The sequence below is a fragment of the Oncorhynchus kisutch genome, linkage group LG6 (assembly GCF_002021735.2).
Source record: "Oncorhynchus kisutch isolate 150728-3 linkage group LG6, Okis_V2, whole genome shotgun sequence".
NCBI classification, from domain to species: Eukaryota; Metazoa; Chordata; class Actinopteri; order Salmoniformes; family Salmonidae; genus Oncorhynchus; species Oncorhynchus kisutch.
This window is the reverse complement of record NC_034179.2, coordinates 11,026,314-11,042,199: the sequence shown is the minus strand read 5'-3', so window position 1 is coordinate 11,042,199 and position 15,886 is coordinate 11,026,314. Positions and strand designations below refer to the sequence as shown.

At 45.3% G+C, this 15,886-nt stretch overlaps 1 protein-coding gene across 1 annotated transcript in view; it reads right to left on the bottom strand.

Moving 5' to 3' along the window:
- Nucleotides 1–15,886, bottom strand: part of ctif (CBP80/20-dependent translation initiation factor) — a 190,777-nt gene that overhangs the window by 117,319 nt on the left and 57,572 nt on the right. The window contains exon 7 of the mRNA XM_031825897.1: nt 15,391–15,475. Within this exon, the coding sequence (XP_031681757.1) occupies nt 15,391–15,475 (85 nt within the window). The remainder of the gene's footprint in view (nt 1–15,390; nt 15,476–15,886) is intronic.

The window sequence follows — 15,886 nt, the reverse complement described above, 5'->3', positions numbered from 1 at the left end:
AAATACAGTGACAAGAAGATGTGAGGGAATAGCGGAGAACCTCGAGGATCAACTGAAGGAGGATATTGACAACAGCGAGTGTTATTCCCTCCGGTTTGACGAGTCCACAGATATGGTAGATGTGGCACAGTTATGCATTTTTCATCAGAATGGTATTTGACAACAGGAATACAAAAGGAGGAACTACTCGCCATTTCGCCACTGAAAGGACATACAAGGGTCGAAGATATTTTTCAAGCTTTCGTGGAGTTTGCTAACAAATTCCAACTTCCCTTTTGTAAGCCGTCTCCATGACTACGGATGGGGCACCTGCTATAGTAGGCCGCACTAGTGGGTTCGTTGCATTGTGCAAACGGGATGATTCTTTCCCAGACTTTCTTAGTGATTCACTGCGTAATTCATCAGCAAGCTTTGTGCGGGGAAGATGGTAAACATGAAAGAGGTGATGGGATGCTGCGATGAAGATTGTGTGTTCTATTCGAGCAAGAAGCCTACAGCGGAGGCTATTTCGCGCTCACTTAGAAGAGACGGAAGCGGAGCACACAGACCTGCTGCTGCACACGGATGTGCGGTGGGTGAGTCTAGGTACATTTTTTAGGGGGATTCAGTGAGTTGTTGCCTGAAATCAAGGGGTTTCTCAAGGTATCCAAACAAGCAAAACATGCACAGCTAGAGGCCACAGTGGCTCCTGGATTGAGCTTGTCTCGCTGACCTAACTTACATGCTTAACGAATGTAGAGCTGCAATGTATATCAGCTCTGTGAACACATTTAAATGGAAACTACAAGCTGCAACGTAAGGACCTGCACTTCTTTCAACACATGTATTCTGACCCTGAACGTCAAGGGCAAGGATACAGCACAGCTTGACAGTGGACGTTAGGTGGAGCAAGTCCAGAGCATCCTATCTGAGTTCGACAGTCGTTTCACTGACGTTGCATCACGTGAGCCGATTGTCACTGATATGTGCGTTCCGTTTGGCACAGACATAATGTGGAAGTCATTGCTTCAAAAATGGGATCACTTTTTGAGATGGACACAACTATAGCAGAAACTGAAATTCTCACTCTTCAAAATGTCATTCAGCTGAAATCCAGGGCAACCACTGAGATGAAGGAAGATACTGCTAGAGGGGAAGTATCCCAACATAACAAGATGTGCTCTCAACTTATCAGCCCTTTGTGGATCAACCTACCTCTGAGTCTGCATTGTCTCACATGAAGATAATTAAGTCCAAGTACAGACCTACTATGACTGATGACCACCTTGTGGCCTGCATGAGACCTGCAACAAGCTGCTACAGCCGTGACTATGAAAAACAGCTTGCCGTCACCCAATGCCAAAAGTCACACAAAAAAAAAGGTAGGAAATTAAATGAGTTGCACTTATTTGTGGAAAACATGTTATTGGTCCACATTATATTTGGGTATCAAATAGTATTCATAGCAGCAGGTCCATACTCAGTGGTGTGTTGTGTTTCATACATTGTGTTGGTTGGTTTAGATTTAAAGACTGGTAGATCTCATCAGGCTGGCAAATGAAGAAGTAGATCTGACGTCAAAGAAGGTAGGGCTGATGTAACAAGATGTGGTAAAAGGGAAGGGGTCTGAATACTTTCCGAATGCACTGCATATCCAGGGAAAACCATGATTCCATGAGACAGAGTATCTTACAATCCCTGATGTCTCTCTGGAAGGAGACACTCTCCCTGAGCCCGTCTACTTTATTGTCCAGGGACTGAATATTATGTAGTAATATACTAGGAAGCCGTGGATGGTATGCACACCTCCTGCTGTATTTAAAAAATATATGTAAAGCCAGGCAACTAAAAGTAAATATAGACAATGTTTGTTTGTTGCTTGCTTATTAGCGAAATATCTAGCCAGCTCACATAATAACCAGAACATGGCTGACAAACTTTTTAAATTTAAACTGTAGCCAACTGTAATTCACCATAAAGAGGAAAATTAACACATTACAGGGTCATTATTTGCAAATGATTTACAAGTATGGCGAGCTGCTAACTTACTGTTGTTAATGTGAAGAAATTAAAGCAGTGCATTGCATTCTGTCCTCCGTGTTGGCAAAAGCAATTTTGGGAAACCCACTATTGGCTCCTTGATGTGCCGCTGAGATAAAATGTTGCCTTTGCCACAACGATGTCACAGCACCAATTTGCCAAGCTGCGGCACAGCTACAGTCCACGAGGTAGCATGAATTTAGAACTTAGTCAATATTGCTTGCTGCATCAGGTTACCATGACGGTCACAACAGGGTCAAAGTTGAATGTCTGTTGCTCAGTTGCTGCCAAATCAACGGCAATATAAAAAGGTGAATGCCGACAAGAAAGAGGTAAAGATGTGGCTGTTTGAAAAGGGAACATAAGCCCAGTTGTTTTTACAGACAACATACGGTGAAATCTATGTGAAAGACGTATTAGTAAGGGCCAAGTCTCGATACGCAAAACTGCCAAGACGCCATTCATATTGGCTACAACTAGTTGCTTTTCTCAGAGATCCTAGATCATATCATTTCTTCTGTCACATGACCTGTTCGCTTGCCTTGCCCATTTCAAACCTGTTCCAGTCTTTGATGTGTAATACATGTGGAACTCAGACTAATTTGACACATTACTAAAGTGAACAGCCCGTGCTAACCAACTGGTGCTAGCCAACTGGCATCCTCCACACAGGCAGGCAGCACAGAGATACACAGGGTACTGATGCTTAAGTACAGACATCCATCCAAGGTAGCATCCCAAATGGCACCCTATTCCTTATAAAATGCACTACTTTTAACCAGGCCCCCCATAGGGCTCTGGTCAAAAGTAGTGCATGACGTAGGGAATAGGGTACCATTTGGGATTGGGACCCAAGCCAAGTTTCCTCTCAGACCTCACAGCTCACATTATTTCATTAAGAGAGGTATTCCGGAGCGCAGAAGGCAGGCAGGCGAAGGGAGGCTGACGGGGGTAAGAGAAGCGAAGCTCCAACTAAACAGGAAACTCTGTGGAATGTCTTTCCACCCAAGGCCAGGCAGGGCCTCCAATACCCGCTCTCTCCCTCGGTCTCAGGTCAAACCCTGGATCAACTCCAGGCGAGGGTGCACACGCGCTAGTACAAAACATTATACTGCTGCACTATTTGACAGCATCTTGACTGGCTGCATCGCCGCTGGGTATGGCAACTGCTTGTCATCCAACCGCAAGGCACTACAGAGGGTAGTACATACGGCCCAGTACATCACCGGGGTCTGAGCTCCCTGCCATCCAGGACCTCTATAACAAGCAGTGTCAGCGGAAGGCCCTAAATATTGTCAAAGACTCCAGCCACCAAAAGCCATAGACTGTCCTCTCTGCAACCACATGGCAAGTGGTACTGATGCACGAAGTCTGGAACCAACAGAACTCTGAACAGCTTCTACCCCCAAGTCATAAGACTGATAAATAGTTCACCAAATAGCTACCCGAACTCTCTGCATTGACCCCCTTTTGGACTGACTCATCACATACACTGCTGCTACTGTTTATGACTATCCTGTTACCTAGTCACTTTACCCTTATAATCTATACTTACAGAACCAGTCAAAAGCTGACACCTAAACTATTGCAGGGTTGTTTTTTTTACTGTTTTCTACATTGTAGAATAATAGTGAACACATCAACACTATGAAATAACACATATGGAATCATGTAGTAACCAAAAAAAAAGTGTTAAACAAATCAAAATATATTTTATATTTGGGATTCTTCAAAGTAGCCACCCTTTGCCTTGACAACTTCGCACACTTGGCACTCCCTCAACCAGCTTCACCTGGAATGCTTTTCCAACAGTCTTGAAGGGGTTCCCACATATGCTGAGCACTTGTTGGCTGCTTTTCCTTCACTCTGCGGTCAAACTAATTCAAAACCATCTCAATTGGGTTGAGGTCGGGTAATTGTGGAGGCCAGGTCATCTGATGCAGGAACCAAAAATCTCAAATTTGGACTCAGACCAAATGACAGATTTCCACCTGTTTAATGTGCATTGGTCGTGTTTCTTGACCCAAGCAAGTCTCTTCTCCTTAAGTAGTGGTTTCTTTGCAGCAATTTGACCATGAAGGCCTGATTCACACAGTCTCTTCTGAACAGTTTATGTTGAGATGTCTGTAACTTTACCTCTGTGAAGCATTTATTTGGGATGCAATTTCTGGGGCTGGTAAATCCAGGTGACAACCTCATGAAGCTGGTTGAGAGAATTCCAAGAGTGTTGAAAGCTGTTATATTTTGTAGAACCTGTTTAACACTTCTTTGGTTACTACATGTATCCATATGTGTTATTTCATAGTGTTGATGTCTTCACTATTATTCTACAATGTAGAGAATAGTACAAATAAAGAAAAACCCTGTCCAAACTTTTGACTGGTACTGTACATATCTACCACAAGGACCTCGTACCCCTGCACATCAACTCGGTACTGATACCCCATGTATATAGTCAAGTTATTACTCTGTGTATTTATTCCTTGTTTTATTATCTTTATTTATCTCGTTGTTAAGGGCCAGTAAATGTGCATTTCACTGTTCGTCTATACCTGTTGTTTATGAAGAATGTGTTAAATAACATTTGATTCGATTTTGAACGTCAGTGTGAGTGGGCAGTGTGGGATTACAATGCCTCAGATATATAAACCAGACACCGACCAACACAGAGACCAAAAACAATATGACAGTCTTGCAAAACAGCCATCAGCTTGCAAAAACAGCAAGGTTATTTTACTCAGAATCCCAGGCATGTGCATAACAGCTGACCACAGAACTTGAGATGGCTGAGAAAATGTGATGTGTGTTTCCAATAGTACCGATGGTAAAATACACATTACAACACACCAGAAAGAATCCTTCTATTCGAGAAGCATGAATACAAAGCTCTGAAACACAGTCTGCCAATGACCTTTCTCCAATCAGCCCAGGTCCGTCCAATAGGCCTGCTGGATGGATGATGAGTCAGAAATCCACTGCCTCGTCTCTCCAAGAGGGATACCACATTTCTATACAGAACATGCAGTTATTGTGGATCTGTCTGATTCCTTTCCAAAGGGTCACTTGTAAAAACTCAACATCGAAGAGAAAAATTAGGCTCTAGTCTAATGGCTTATTGCTAACAGGCTCTGGTCTTATGGCTTATTATTAACAGGCTCTAGTCTAGTCTAATGGTTTACTATTAACAGGCTCTAGTCTTATGGCTTATTATTAACAGGCTCTAGTCTAGTCTAATGGTTTACTATTAACAGGCTCTAGTCTTATGGCTTATTATTAACAGGCTCTAGTTTAATGGCTTATTATTAACAGGCTCTAGTCTAATGGCTTATTATTAACAGGCTCTAGTCTAATGGCTTATTATTAACAGGTTAGTCTAGTCTAATGGCTTATTATTAACAGGCTCTAGTGTTCAGGCTCTAGTCTAGTCTAATGGCTTATTATTAACAGGCTCTAGTCTAATGGCTTATTATTAACTGGCTCTAGTCTAATGGCTTATCATTAACAGGCTCTAGTCTAGTCTAATGGCTTACTATTAACAGGCTCTAGTCTAATGGCTTATTATTAACTGGCTCTAGTCTAATGGCTTATTATTAACAGGCTCTAGTCTAGTCTAATGGCTTATTATTAACAGGCTCTAGTCTAATGGCTTATTATTAACTGGCTCTAGTCTAATGGCTTATTATTAACAGGCTCTAGTCTAGTCTAATGGTTTACTATTAACAGGCTCTAGTCTAATGGCTTACTATTAACAGGCTCTAGTCTAATGGCTTATTATTAACAGGTTAGTCTAGTCTAATGGCTTATTATTAACAGGCTCTAGTCTAATGGCTTATTATTAACAGGCTCTAGTCTAATGGCTTATTATTAACAGGCTCTAGTCTAATGGCTTATCATTAACAGGCTCTAGTCTAGTCTAATGGCTTATCATTAACAGGCTCTAGTCTAATGGCTTATTATTAACAGGCTCTAGTCTAGTCTAATGGCTTATCATTAACAGGCTCTAGAGTCTAGTCTAATAGTTTACTATTAACAGGCTCTAGTCTAATGGCTTATCATTAACAGGCTCTAGAGTCTAGTCTAATGGCTTATCATTAACAGGCTCTAGTCTAGTCTAATAGTTTACTATTAACAGGCTCTAGTCTAATGGCTTATTATTAACAGGTTGTAGTGTTCAGGCTCTAGTATAGTAATCTACTGGTTTATTATTCCCAGACAGGCCAGTCAGAGACCCGGTTCTCTGGCCATAAGAAGCCTTTATGAGTGGAGCAGCCAGTCTACAGCGTCAGGCAGAAAGCCACAGCTAAAAGACAATGGGGGGGGGGGGGGGGGGGAGAGAGATCACTGGAGGATTGGTGCTTTTGTAAAGCGGGAGAGCGGTGTCTTGCTTTTCTGGTTTTCAGTCAGTTCAGTCAGAGGCGGGATGAGGCTGTCATCACAATGACAGATTGTTAGGGAACAACATTACCCCAGTCCCCACTTCCACATTCAGTGGGATACACACTTCAGAACTACATCAACAAATTATTATAACTAATTATTAACATTGTATATACACTGCACATCAGTTATAACCAATGCTTATAAAGCCACTTGAATTGTTTTGATGGATGAAGGAGAATGATTTCAATTGGTCTTATTGATCAGCCTGGAAGGTAGAGAGCGAAAGCAGGACAGGATACTGCCTAATGGGCCCATGTCTGGCTGGTATATAACCACAGAGAGCCAGTACAGTCTGGTCGTCTAGTCTGGCTGGTATATAACCACGAAGAGCCAGTACAGTCTGGTGGTCTAGTCTGGCTGGTATATAACCACAGAGAGCCAGTACAGTCTGGTGGTCTAGTCTGGCTGGTATATAACCACAAAGAGACAGTACAGTCTGGTGGTCTAGTCTGGCTGGTATATAATCACAAAGAGCCAGTACAGTCTGGTGGTCTAGTCTGGCTGGTATATAACCACAAAGAGCCAGTACAGTCTGGTGGTCTAGTCTGGCTGGTATATAATCACAAAGAGCCAGTACAGTCTGATGGTCTAGTCTGGCTGGTATATAACCACAAAGAGACAGTACAGTCTGGTGGTCTAGTCTGGCTGGTATATAACCACAGAGAGACAGTACAGTCTGGTGGTCTAGTCTGGCTGGTATATAACCACAAAGAGCCAGTACAGTCTGCTGGTCTAGTCTGGCTGGTATATAACCACAAAGAGACAGTACAGTCTGGTGGTCTAGTCTGGCTGGTATATAACCACAGAGAGACAGTACAGTCTGGTGGTCTAGTCTGGCTGGTATATAACCACAAAGAGCCAGTACAGTCTGCTGGTCTAGTCTGGCTGGTATATAACCACAAAGAGACAGTAGAGTCTGGTGGTCTAGTCTGGCTGGTATATAATCACGAAGAGCCAGTACCTTCTGGTGGTCTAGTCTGGCGGGGGCACAGATAGGGGGCTCTACAGTGGGCGGCTTTGGCCCACACAGACTTTGTTTACCTCCGCCATCCACAAAGCCCTCTTTTTCTACTCTCTTTTCCTCCCTCCTGCCTCCCATCAGCCCCGGTCTTTCTCTGGTCTCTCTTCCCCTCCCTCTACCCACCTCCCATCTCTTACCAGTACAAATCAGGTAAGTGTGGATTGGTTTCCAGTCTCAAATACAGTGGAAGGAGTACGAGCCATAATAGGGTTTAAGGGGCGTGGCATGCAGGATATCCAGGGTCATGTCCCAAATGGTACCCTATTCCCTTCGTAGTGCCATTTGGGATGCAGCCCCACGACTGGCTCCTAATCCCACAGGGGAGGTGCCTCTAACAGCTATCACCATGCAATCCTCCTCTGTCTGGTCAACCAATGAGATGACCAGACCACCAGAAGTGATGATTATGGAGTGGAAGTGTTGATACTCAATGTCTGCCGTTCATTCATGAACTTGGACGCGTTGTTGAATGTCAGAATTCTGATGAATATAATTTAGAGGTTTGGGGAATAAAGAAAGACACCCAGACATAACATATGAACCCATTCACACAGGAAGAGTTGCAGGTAAATAACACATGAACCCATTCACACAGGAAGAGTTGCAGGTAAATAACACATGAACCCATTCACACAGGAAGAGTTGCAGGTAAATAACACATGAACCCATTCACACAGGAAGAGTTGCAGGCAAACACATGAACCCATTCACACAGGAAGAGTTGCAGGCAAATAACACATTTAGCGAAAGTGAGATTCTGTGCCAAATTAATTTTGTGTATGTATACTAGTGCACGTGCATTAGTATACAGTGCATTCAGAAAGTATTCAGACCCCTTGACTTTTCCCAAATGTTGTTACATTACAGCCTTTTTCTAAAATGGATTAAACTCATTGTTTTTCTCATCAATCTACACACAATACCCCATAATGACCAAGCAAAAACTGATTTTTAGACATTTTTGCAAATGTATAAAGAAATGAAAATCTGAAATAGCTTAGTATTCAGACCCTTTGCTATGAGACCGGAAATTGAGCTCAGGTGCTTCCTGTTTCCATTGATCATCCTTGAGATTTTTCTACAACTTGATTGGAGTCCACCAATTGATTGGACAAGACTTGGAAAGGCACACACCTGTCTATATAAGGTCCCACAGTTGACAGTGCATGTCAGAGCAAAAACCAAGCCATGAAGTTGAAGGAATTGTCCGTAGAACTCCGAGACAGGATTGTGTCGAGGCACAGATCTGGGAAAGGGTACCTAAACATTTCTGCAGCATGGAAGGTCCCCAAGAACACAGTGGCCTCCATCATTCTTAGATGGAACAAGTTTAGAACCACCAATACTCGTCCTAGAGCTTGCCGTCCGGTCAAACTGAGCAGGGCCCTGGTCAGGGAGGTGACCAAGAACCCGATGGTGACTCTGACAGAGCTCCAGAGATCCTCTGTGGAGACGGGAGAACCTTCCAGAAGGACAACCATCTCTGCAGCACTCCACCAATCAGGCCTTTATGGTAGAGTGGCCAGACGGAAGCCCCTCAGTAAAAGTCACAGAATAGCCCGCTTGGAGTTTGTAAAAAGGCAACTAGAGTTGCCTTCTAACTCTCAGACCATGAGAAACAAGATTCTCTGGTCTGATGAAACCAAGATTGAATTCTTTGGCTTGAATGCCAAGCGTCACATCTGGAGGAAACCTGACACCATCCCTACGGTGAAGCATGGTGGTGCAGCATCATGCTGTGGGGATGTTTATCAGCGGCAGGGGAGACTAGTCAGGATCGAGGGAAAGATGAATGGAGCAAAGTACAGAGAGATCCTTGATGAAAACTTGCTCCAGAGCACTCAGGACCTCAGACTGGGGTGAAGGTTCACCTTCCAACAGGACAACGTCCCTAAGTACACAGCCAAGACAACGCAGGAGTGACTTCGGAAAAAGTCTCTGAATGTCCTTTAGTGGTCCAGTCAGAGCCCGGACTTGAACCCAATCGAACATCTCTGGAGAGACCTGGAAGTAGCTGTGCAGCGACGCTCCCCAAGAAGACTCAAGGCTGTACTCACTTCAAAAAGGTGCTTTAACAAAGTACTGAGTAAAGGGACTGAATACTTATGGAAATGTCATCCGTTTTCTTTTTAATACATTTGCAAAAATGTCTAAAAAAACAGTTTTTTCTTTTTGTCATTATGGGGTATTGTGTGTATATTAATAAGGGGCAAAAAAATATAAAATAATAATAATAATAAATTAAAGATTATTAGAATAAGGCTGTAACGTAACAAAATGTGGAGAAAGTCAAGGTGTCTGCCAACTTTCCGAAAGCAATGTGTGTGTGTGTCCGTCCACGTGTGTGTCTACGAGTCTTCTCCAGTTCCTGATCTCTAGAAGGTCAGTGTTCCTCTGTGGTCGGTCATTGGGAGCACACCTAACAGACTCTCTCCTCTCTGACAATGGCAGGAAAAGGGTGTAGGAGGGGGCTGCTCTCCACGCTGACCTCATTGTTCTACAGTGGACGTGAAGGAGGGAGAATGAGGAGGACAAGGATGGAGGAGGGAGCAGGGCCAACTATTCCTTCAGCCCCAGACAGGCCTGTGTTAAGTACGGTCCCAGCACCCGGACCCCAGTCACCGACCCGAGTCCCAAGGGCTGGTTGGCTGACTGCCTCCCCTCTGAGGCTCCTGCTCTGGTGCACGTAGACTGAGCCAGCCAGTCTGAGGAGACGTCTTGGTCCCCTGGTCGCTTTGTTCTGCAGGAAGGAACTGGAGCGGACCAGGCCGGATATGTCCTCAGTGACTCTGTGGCCCCTGCCTGGCCACCACCGGTCAGCCGGACAGGCCCATAACTCAGGTCCCCAATGACTGACTGGATCAGTAGCACTATGGACTGTGGGAAGCAGAGGGGTGAGACTCAGTCAGATAGCCTGGTGCCAGATCTTTTGTGCTGTCTTGACAGCTCCTGTGGTCAATGACCAGCAAGCAAGATCACAAACCAATCTGGGACCAGGCTATCTGACTGCCTCCCCCTTGGGAAAACAACCAGAAATCAGCCAGTCCCACGGGGACAGAGGACAGGAAGTCCTAGATATATACAGTATGTCACCCTGGATCTCCTCATCACTTACCCCAGACAGAGAAAACTACAATTCATCTACTATAATGTAACTTAACCACCATGATGTTTACCAACATGAGTTCAATCTTCATTAATGAGCCAGGGCCAATCTACTGTATATCCATCAGGCTGGAGTTGATGAGACCATGGGAGTTTATAAAGGACAACAAATGGGACGATGGAAATGATTGCACAAGGACATGAGCAAACGTGCACATCCACGCACGCGTGCAGAAACAGACGAGCCGGGCTTGAATGTCAATGAAAAACATCGTCACCCATAGGAAAAGGGAGAACGTGATGAAAGGCAAGCAATAGCAATACCTATTGAAATCAAATGGGGCCGGATGAATTCCACACATGGCAGCCAAGTTGCAGTCTCACAAACAAGGCAACTGGATGTTGTTAAGGTATTGAAAATATATCACGCACCCAGAGTCAAGCATTGTGTTGACATGCTCAGAATCCCCCAGAGCACACAGAGATATACATATCACAATAACGATCGCATGTTGACTTCACCAACCCCGATGACTGAGGTGTCCATCCCCGTCTGTCACTATGAAAACATGAGAGGGCTATCCTGCCATCAGTGACTACTGTACCTCTCTGGCCCAGTCAGGCTCTTAAATCTGACCTGACGTAAACAAGCACACACACCTTGGCTAAAGCTTTGCTAGGGTCAAGTGGGTGTAAACTATGTCAGAAATGGGACTGAATAGAGGGAAGGGGAAGGGGCTTGACTCATCCTTAATGAAGCACGTCTCACTCCAGACCCAGACCAAGCTCCATAGAATCATCCTGCAGGAATCTCATAACATGGGGTGTGAAGAGGATGCTGGTTCTCCCCTGTGCTCTGCCTTTCCTGTCCTCCCAGGTACTTTTACCTAGTGGGCCTTGGTGCTGCTATTCTGGTTGTGAATTAGTCTGTTTCCCCAGAGTAGCCCTGGAATCTGAGGGTGAAAATATTTTCAAATCGAATTGTATTTGTCACATGGGCCGAATACAACAGGTGTAGACTTTACCATGAAATGCTTCCTTACAAGCCCTTAACCAACAACTCAGTTAAGTAGTGAGAACGTTTGACAATAAAAAAAATAAAAAAAGACTAGTAACACTAAATAATGAGGATATATACAAAGGAGTAGCGGTACTGAGTCAATGTGAAGGGGTACCAATAGCTGAGGAAATATGTACATGCAGGTAAAGGTGACAAGGCAATTATGACAGGTAATAAAACATGACAAGATCACAAATGTGTGAGTGTGGCATCAATAAGCATGTATGTGTTTTGTGTGCATGAGCATATGTAGTGTGTGTGTGTGCTGGAGTGTGTGTGCGTGTGCTGGAGTGTGTGTGCGTGTGTGTGTGTTGGAGTGTGTGTGCGTGTGCTGGAGTGTGTGTGTGTTGGAGTGTGTGTGTGCGTGCGCATGTGTGTGTGTGTGTTGGAGTGTATGTGTATAGAAGCTGTTCAGCAGTCTGATGACTTGGGGGGTAGAACCTGTTCAGCAGTCTGATGGCTTGGGGGGTAGAAGCTGTTCAGCAGTTTGATGGCTTGGGGGGTAGAAGCTGTTCAGCAGTCTGATGGCTTGGGGGTAGAAGCTGTTCAGCAGTCTGATGGCTTGGGGGTAGAAGCTGTTCAGCAGTCTGATGGCTTTGGGGTAGAAGCTGTTCAGCAGTCTGATGGCTTGGGGGTAGAAGCTGTTCAGCAGTCTGATGGCTTGGGGGTAGAAGCTGTTCAGCAGTCTGATGGCTTGGGGGGGTAGAAGCTGTTCAGCAGTCTGATGGCTTGGGGGGTAGAAGCTGTTCAGCAGTCTGATGACTTGGGGGGTAGAAGCTGTTCAGCAGTCTGATGACTTGGGGGGGTAGAAGCTGTTCAGCAGTCTGATGGCTTGGGGGGTAGAAGCTGTTCAGCAGTCTGATGGCTTGGGGGGGTAGAAGCTGTTCAGCAGTCTGATGGCTTGGGGGGGTAGAAGCTGTTCAGCAGTCTGATGGCTTGGGGGTGGAAGCTGTTCAGCAGTCTGATGGCTTGGGGGGGTAGAAGCTGTTCAGCAGTCTGATGGCTTGGGGGGTAGAAGCTGTTCAGCAGTCTAATGACTTGGGGGGGGGGGGGGGGGGAGCTGTTCAGCAGTCTAATGAGTTGGGGGTAGAAGCTGTTCAGGAACCTTTTGGTCTTTCGCAGTAGCAGAGAGAACAGTCTATGAATTGTGTGTCCTGGAGTCTATGACCATTTTTAGGGCCTTCCTCTGACACCGCCTGGTGTAGTCCTGGATGGCGGAGCTCGGCTTTGGGATCCACCCATTCCTCTCCCCGACCTCCCCACCCCAAAATAATTACATATCTCTCCCGATATCCCCCAGCCCCCAAAAATCCATCTTCCTCTCCCTAAAACCCCTCCCCCATAATCCAACTCATAAAAATGTAAAACATCTCCCCGAAAAATGTAAAAACTCCGTTGCCATTTAATCAACATCATCCGCGTTTCATTCCCACTGTATGTAAGTCCTGACTACAAGCATCACACACACACACACAGAGCCAAGTAGTCAAGTCACACACACACACACACTGAGCCAAGTAGTCAAGTCACACACACACACACACACACACACACACACACACACACACACACACACACACACACACTGAGTCAAGTCACACACATTCTCAAACACATTTTGTCGTTGTCGTCCACACACACACACACTGAGCCAAGTAGTCAAGTCACACACACACACACACACACTGAGCCAAGTAGTCAAGTCACACACACACACACACACACTGAGTCAAGTCACACACATTCTCAAACACACACAAACACATTTTGTCGTTGTCGTCCACACACACACACACTGAGCCAAGTAGTCAAGTCACACACACACACACACACACTGAGTCAAGTCACACACATTCTCAAACACACACAAACACATTTTGTCGTTGTCGTCCACACACACACACACTGAGTCAAGTCACACACATTCTCAAACACACACAAACACATTTTGTCGTTGTCGTCCACACACACACACACTGAGCCAAGTAGTCAAGTCACACACACACACACACACACACTGAGCCAAGTAGTCAAGTCACACACACACACACACACTGAGTCAAGTCACACACATTCTCAAACACACACAAACACATTTTGTCGTTGTCGTCCACACACACACACACACTGAGCCAAGTAGTCAAGTCACACACACACACACACACACACACACTGAGCCAAGTAGTCAAGTCACACACACACACACACACTGAGCCAAGTAGTCAAGTCACACACACACACACACTGAGCCAAGTAGTCAAGTCACACACACACACACACTGAGCCAAGTAGTCAAGTCACACACACACACACACACACTGAGTCAAGTCACACACATTCTCAAACACACACAAACACATTTTGTCGTTGTCGTCCACACACACACACACTGAGCTCCATTCACAGAGGCTTAGCGGCGCGGCGCCGTCTGCTGCTACATTTAGTCAGGTTATCAGTGAGGTGAACCTAGGGACTGACTGACTGGTCCTGGCCCCTGAGAGCCTGCTAGGGGATAATAGACAGCTTTATGTGCCACTGAGGCCAACAGGGCAACGGGTATCACACACACTGAATGTCACTACTGACAAACACTGGGGAACAGGACCGGCATTCCCAGGTCTCAAGAGATATTTATTATCAAGCACTGTAAAGGAAACATGATTATAAACACTAGTATTTCAGTCATCTTGAGGAGGTACTTTCTTTGGTCTATTTTCAACTTTGAGTTTTACTTTCAGGGTCGTCCTCGTCCTCGCAGTCAGTTCCTTCCCGTGCGCTGTGGTGTGTCTGAGTTATTTACAAAGCAGTCAGTCAAAGGAGATGGCGTGGTGATCACAATGAAACAATGAACTGGAGACTGGCTGGGCCTGGGGTCATGGCTGGCTGACTGGCAGGCAGAGTGATGACGTGGGCAGGGGGGGGGGACTCCCTGGTGGCCAGTCTGGACATGAGACCAGACATGTGGGGGTGGGGGTGTGTGTGTGTCTCTCCTGCCCTCCAGACCCTCCAGTGCCAACATCCTGCCCGTCAGCAGACCAGACGAACCCAGACGGGAACACTGGTACACAGTGACGTAGTCCTGTAGACATGCGAGACAGACCCACCCTAGCTGGATCTGGATCCTATTCCTGACCTGCTAGGAATCATTTCCCCTCTGGGATGAATAAATCTTCTTAGAATTGAATTCCAAAGTTCTACAGTCATATATATATATATATATATATTTGGACATTGGTAGGTTTTACAGCCAAAGACATTTTTCCATTTTTATTAAATTTAACCTTTAACTAGGCAAGTCAGTTTAGAACAAATTCTTATTTACAATGACCTCCCCCAGCCAAACTAGGACGCTGGGCCAATTGTGAGCCGCCCTATGGGACTCCCAATCACAGCCGGATGTCATAGAGCCTGGATTCGAACCAGGGACTGCCTCTTGCACTGAGATGCAGCGCCTTAGACCGCTGTGCCACTTGGGATATGAGAAATTATGGAACTCAAGGAAAAGTACCTTAAAACGACCACTGGGCGCCAGTATTGGCCCTTTAATACAGTCAGAGGTGAATGGACAACATTTCAACACTAGATGTCAGAGTTCACTCACATAAAGGACAAGACTATTCCTTACAATTCTTAGTATGAAGTTCCGTCTTTGAGCCACCATATGGAGCTCCCTACCATTAGTAGGTATGTGGTCTTGTTAGAAAGCAGATAGAGAGGACCGAGACAAAGAAAGAGGTTAACTCACAGTAAGGCCTGGCAGGAACTTCTCCATGTCATTCAGGTCGATGCCATCATCATCATCATCATCTTCAAACTTGCCTTTCATCATCCTGAGAGACCGAGAGATAAGGGATGAGTAGGCGGGATAGGTGGGCTCTGATTGGCTTATACAGGGGACAATTTCTCTTCTATTAATGACATTTTCTCTCCTCACCTCCTCAAAACTCATTGGAGAAGAAGGTTAGAGGGGAGGGACCTTGGACCTTCTCCTCCAATATGGTGAGCAGGAGGTGAGGAGAGGTTGTGAGGAACGGTGGAAAGACCATTTGAGATCGAGTTTGTGATTATTTTTTGTATATATATTTTTTTACCTTTATTTAACTAGGCAAGTCAGTTAAGAACAAATTCTTATTTTCAATGACGGCCTAGGAACAGTGGGTTAACTGCCTGTTCAGGGGCAGAACGACAGATTTGTACTACTAGCCCAACGCTCTAACCACTAGGCTACCCTGCCGCCCCAA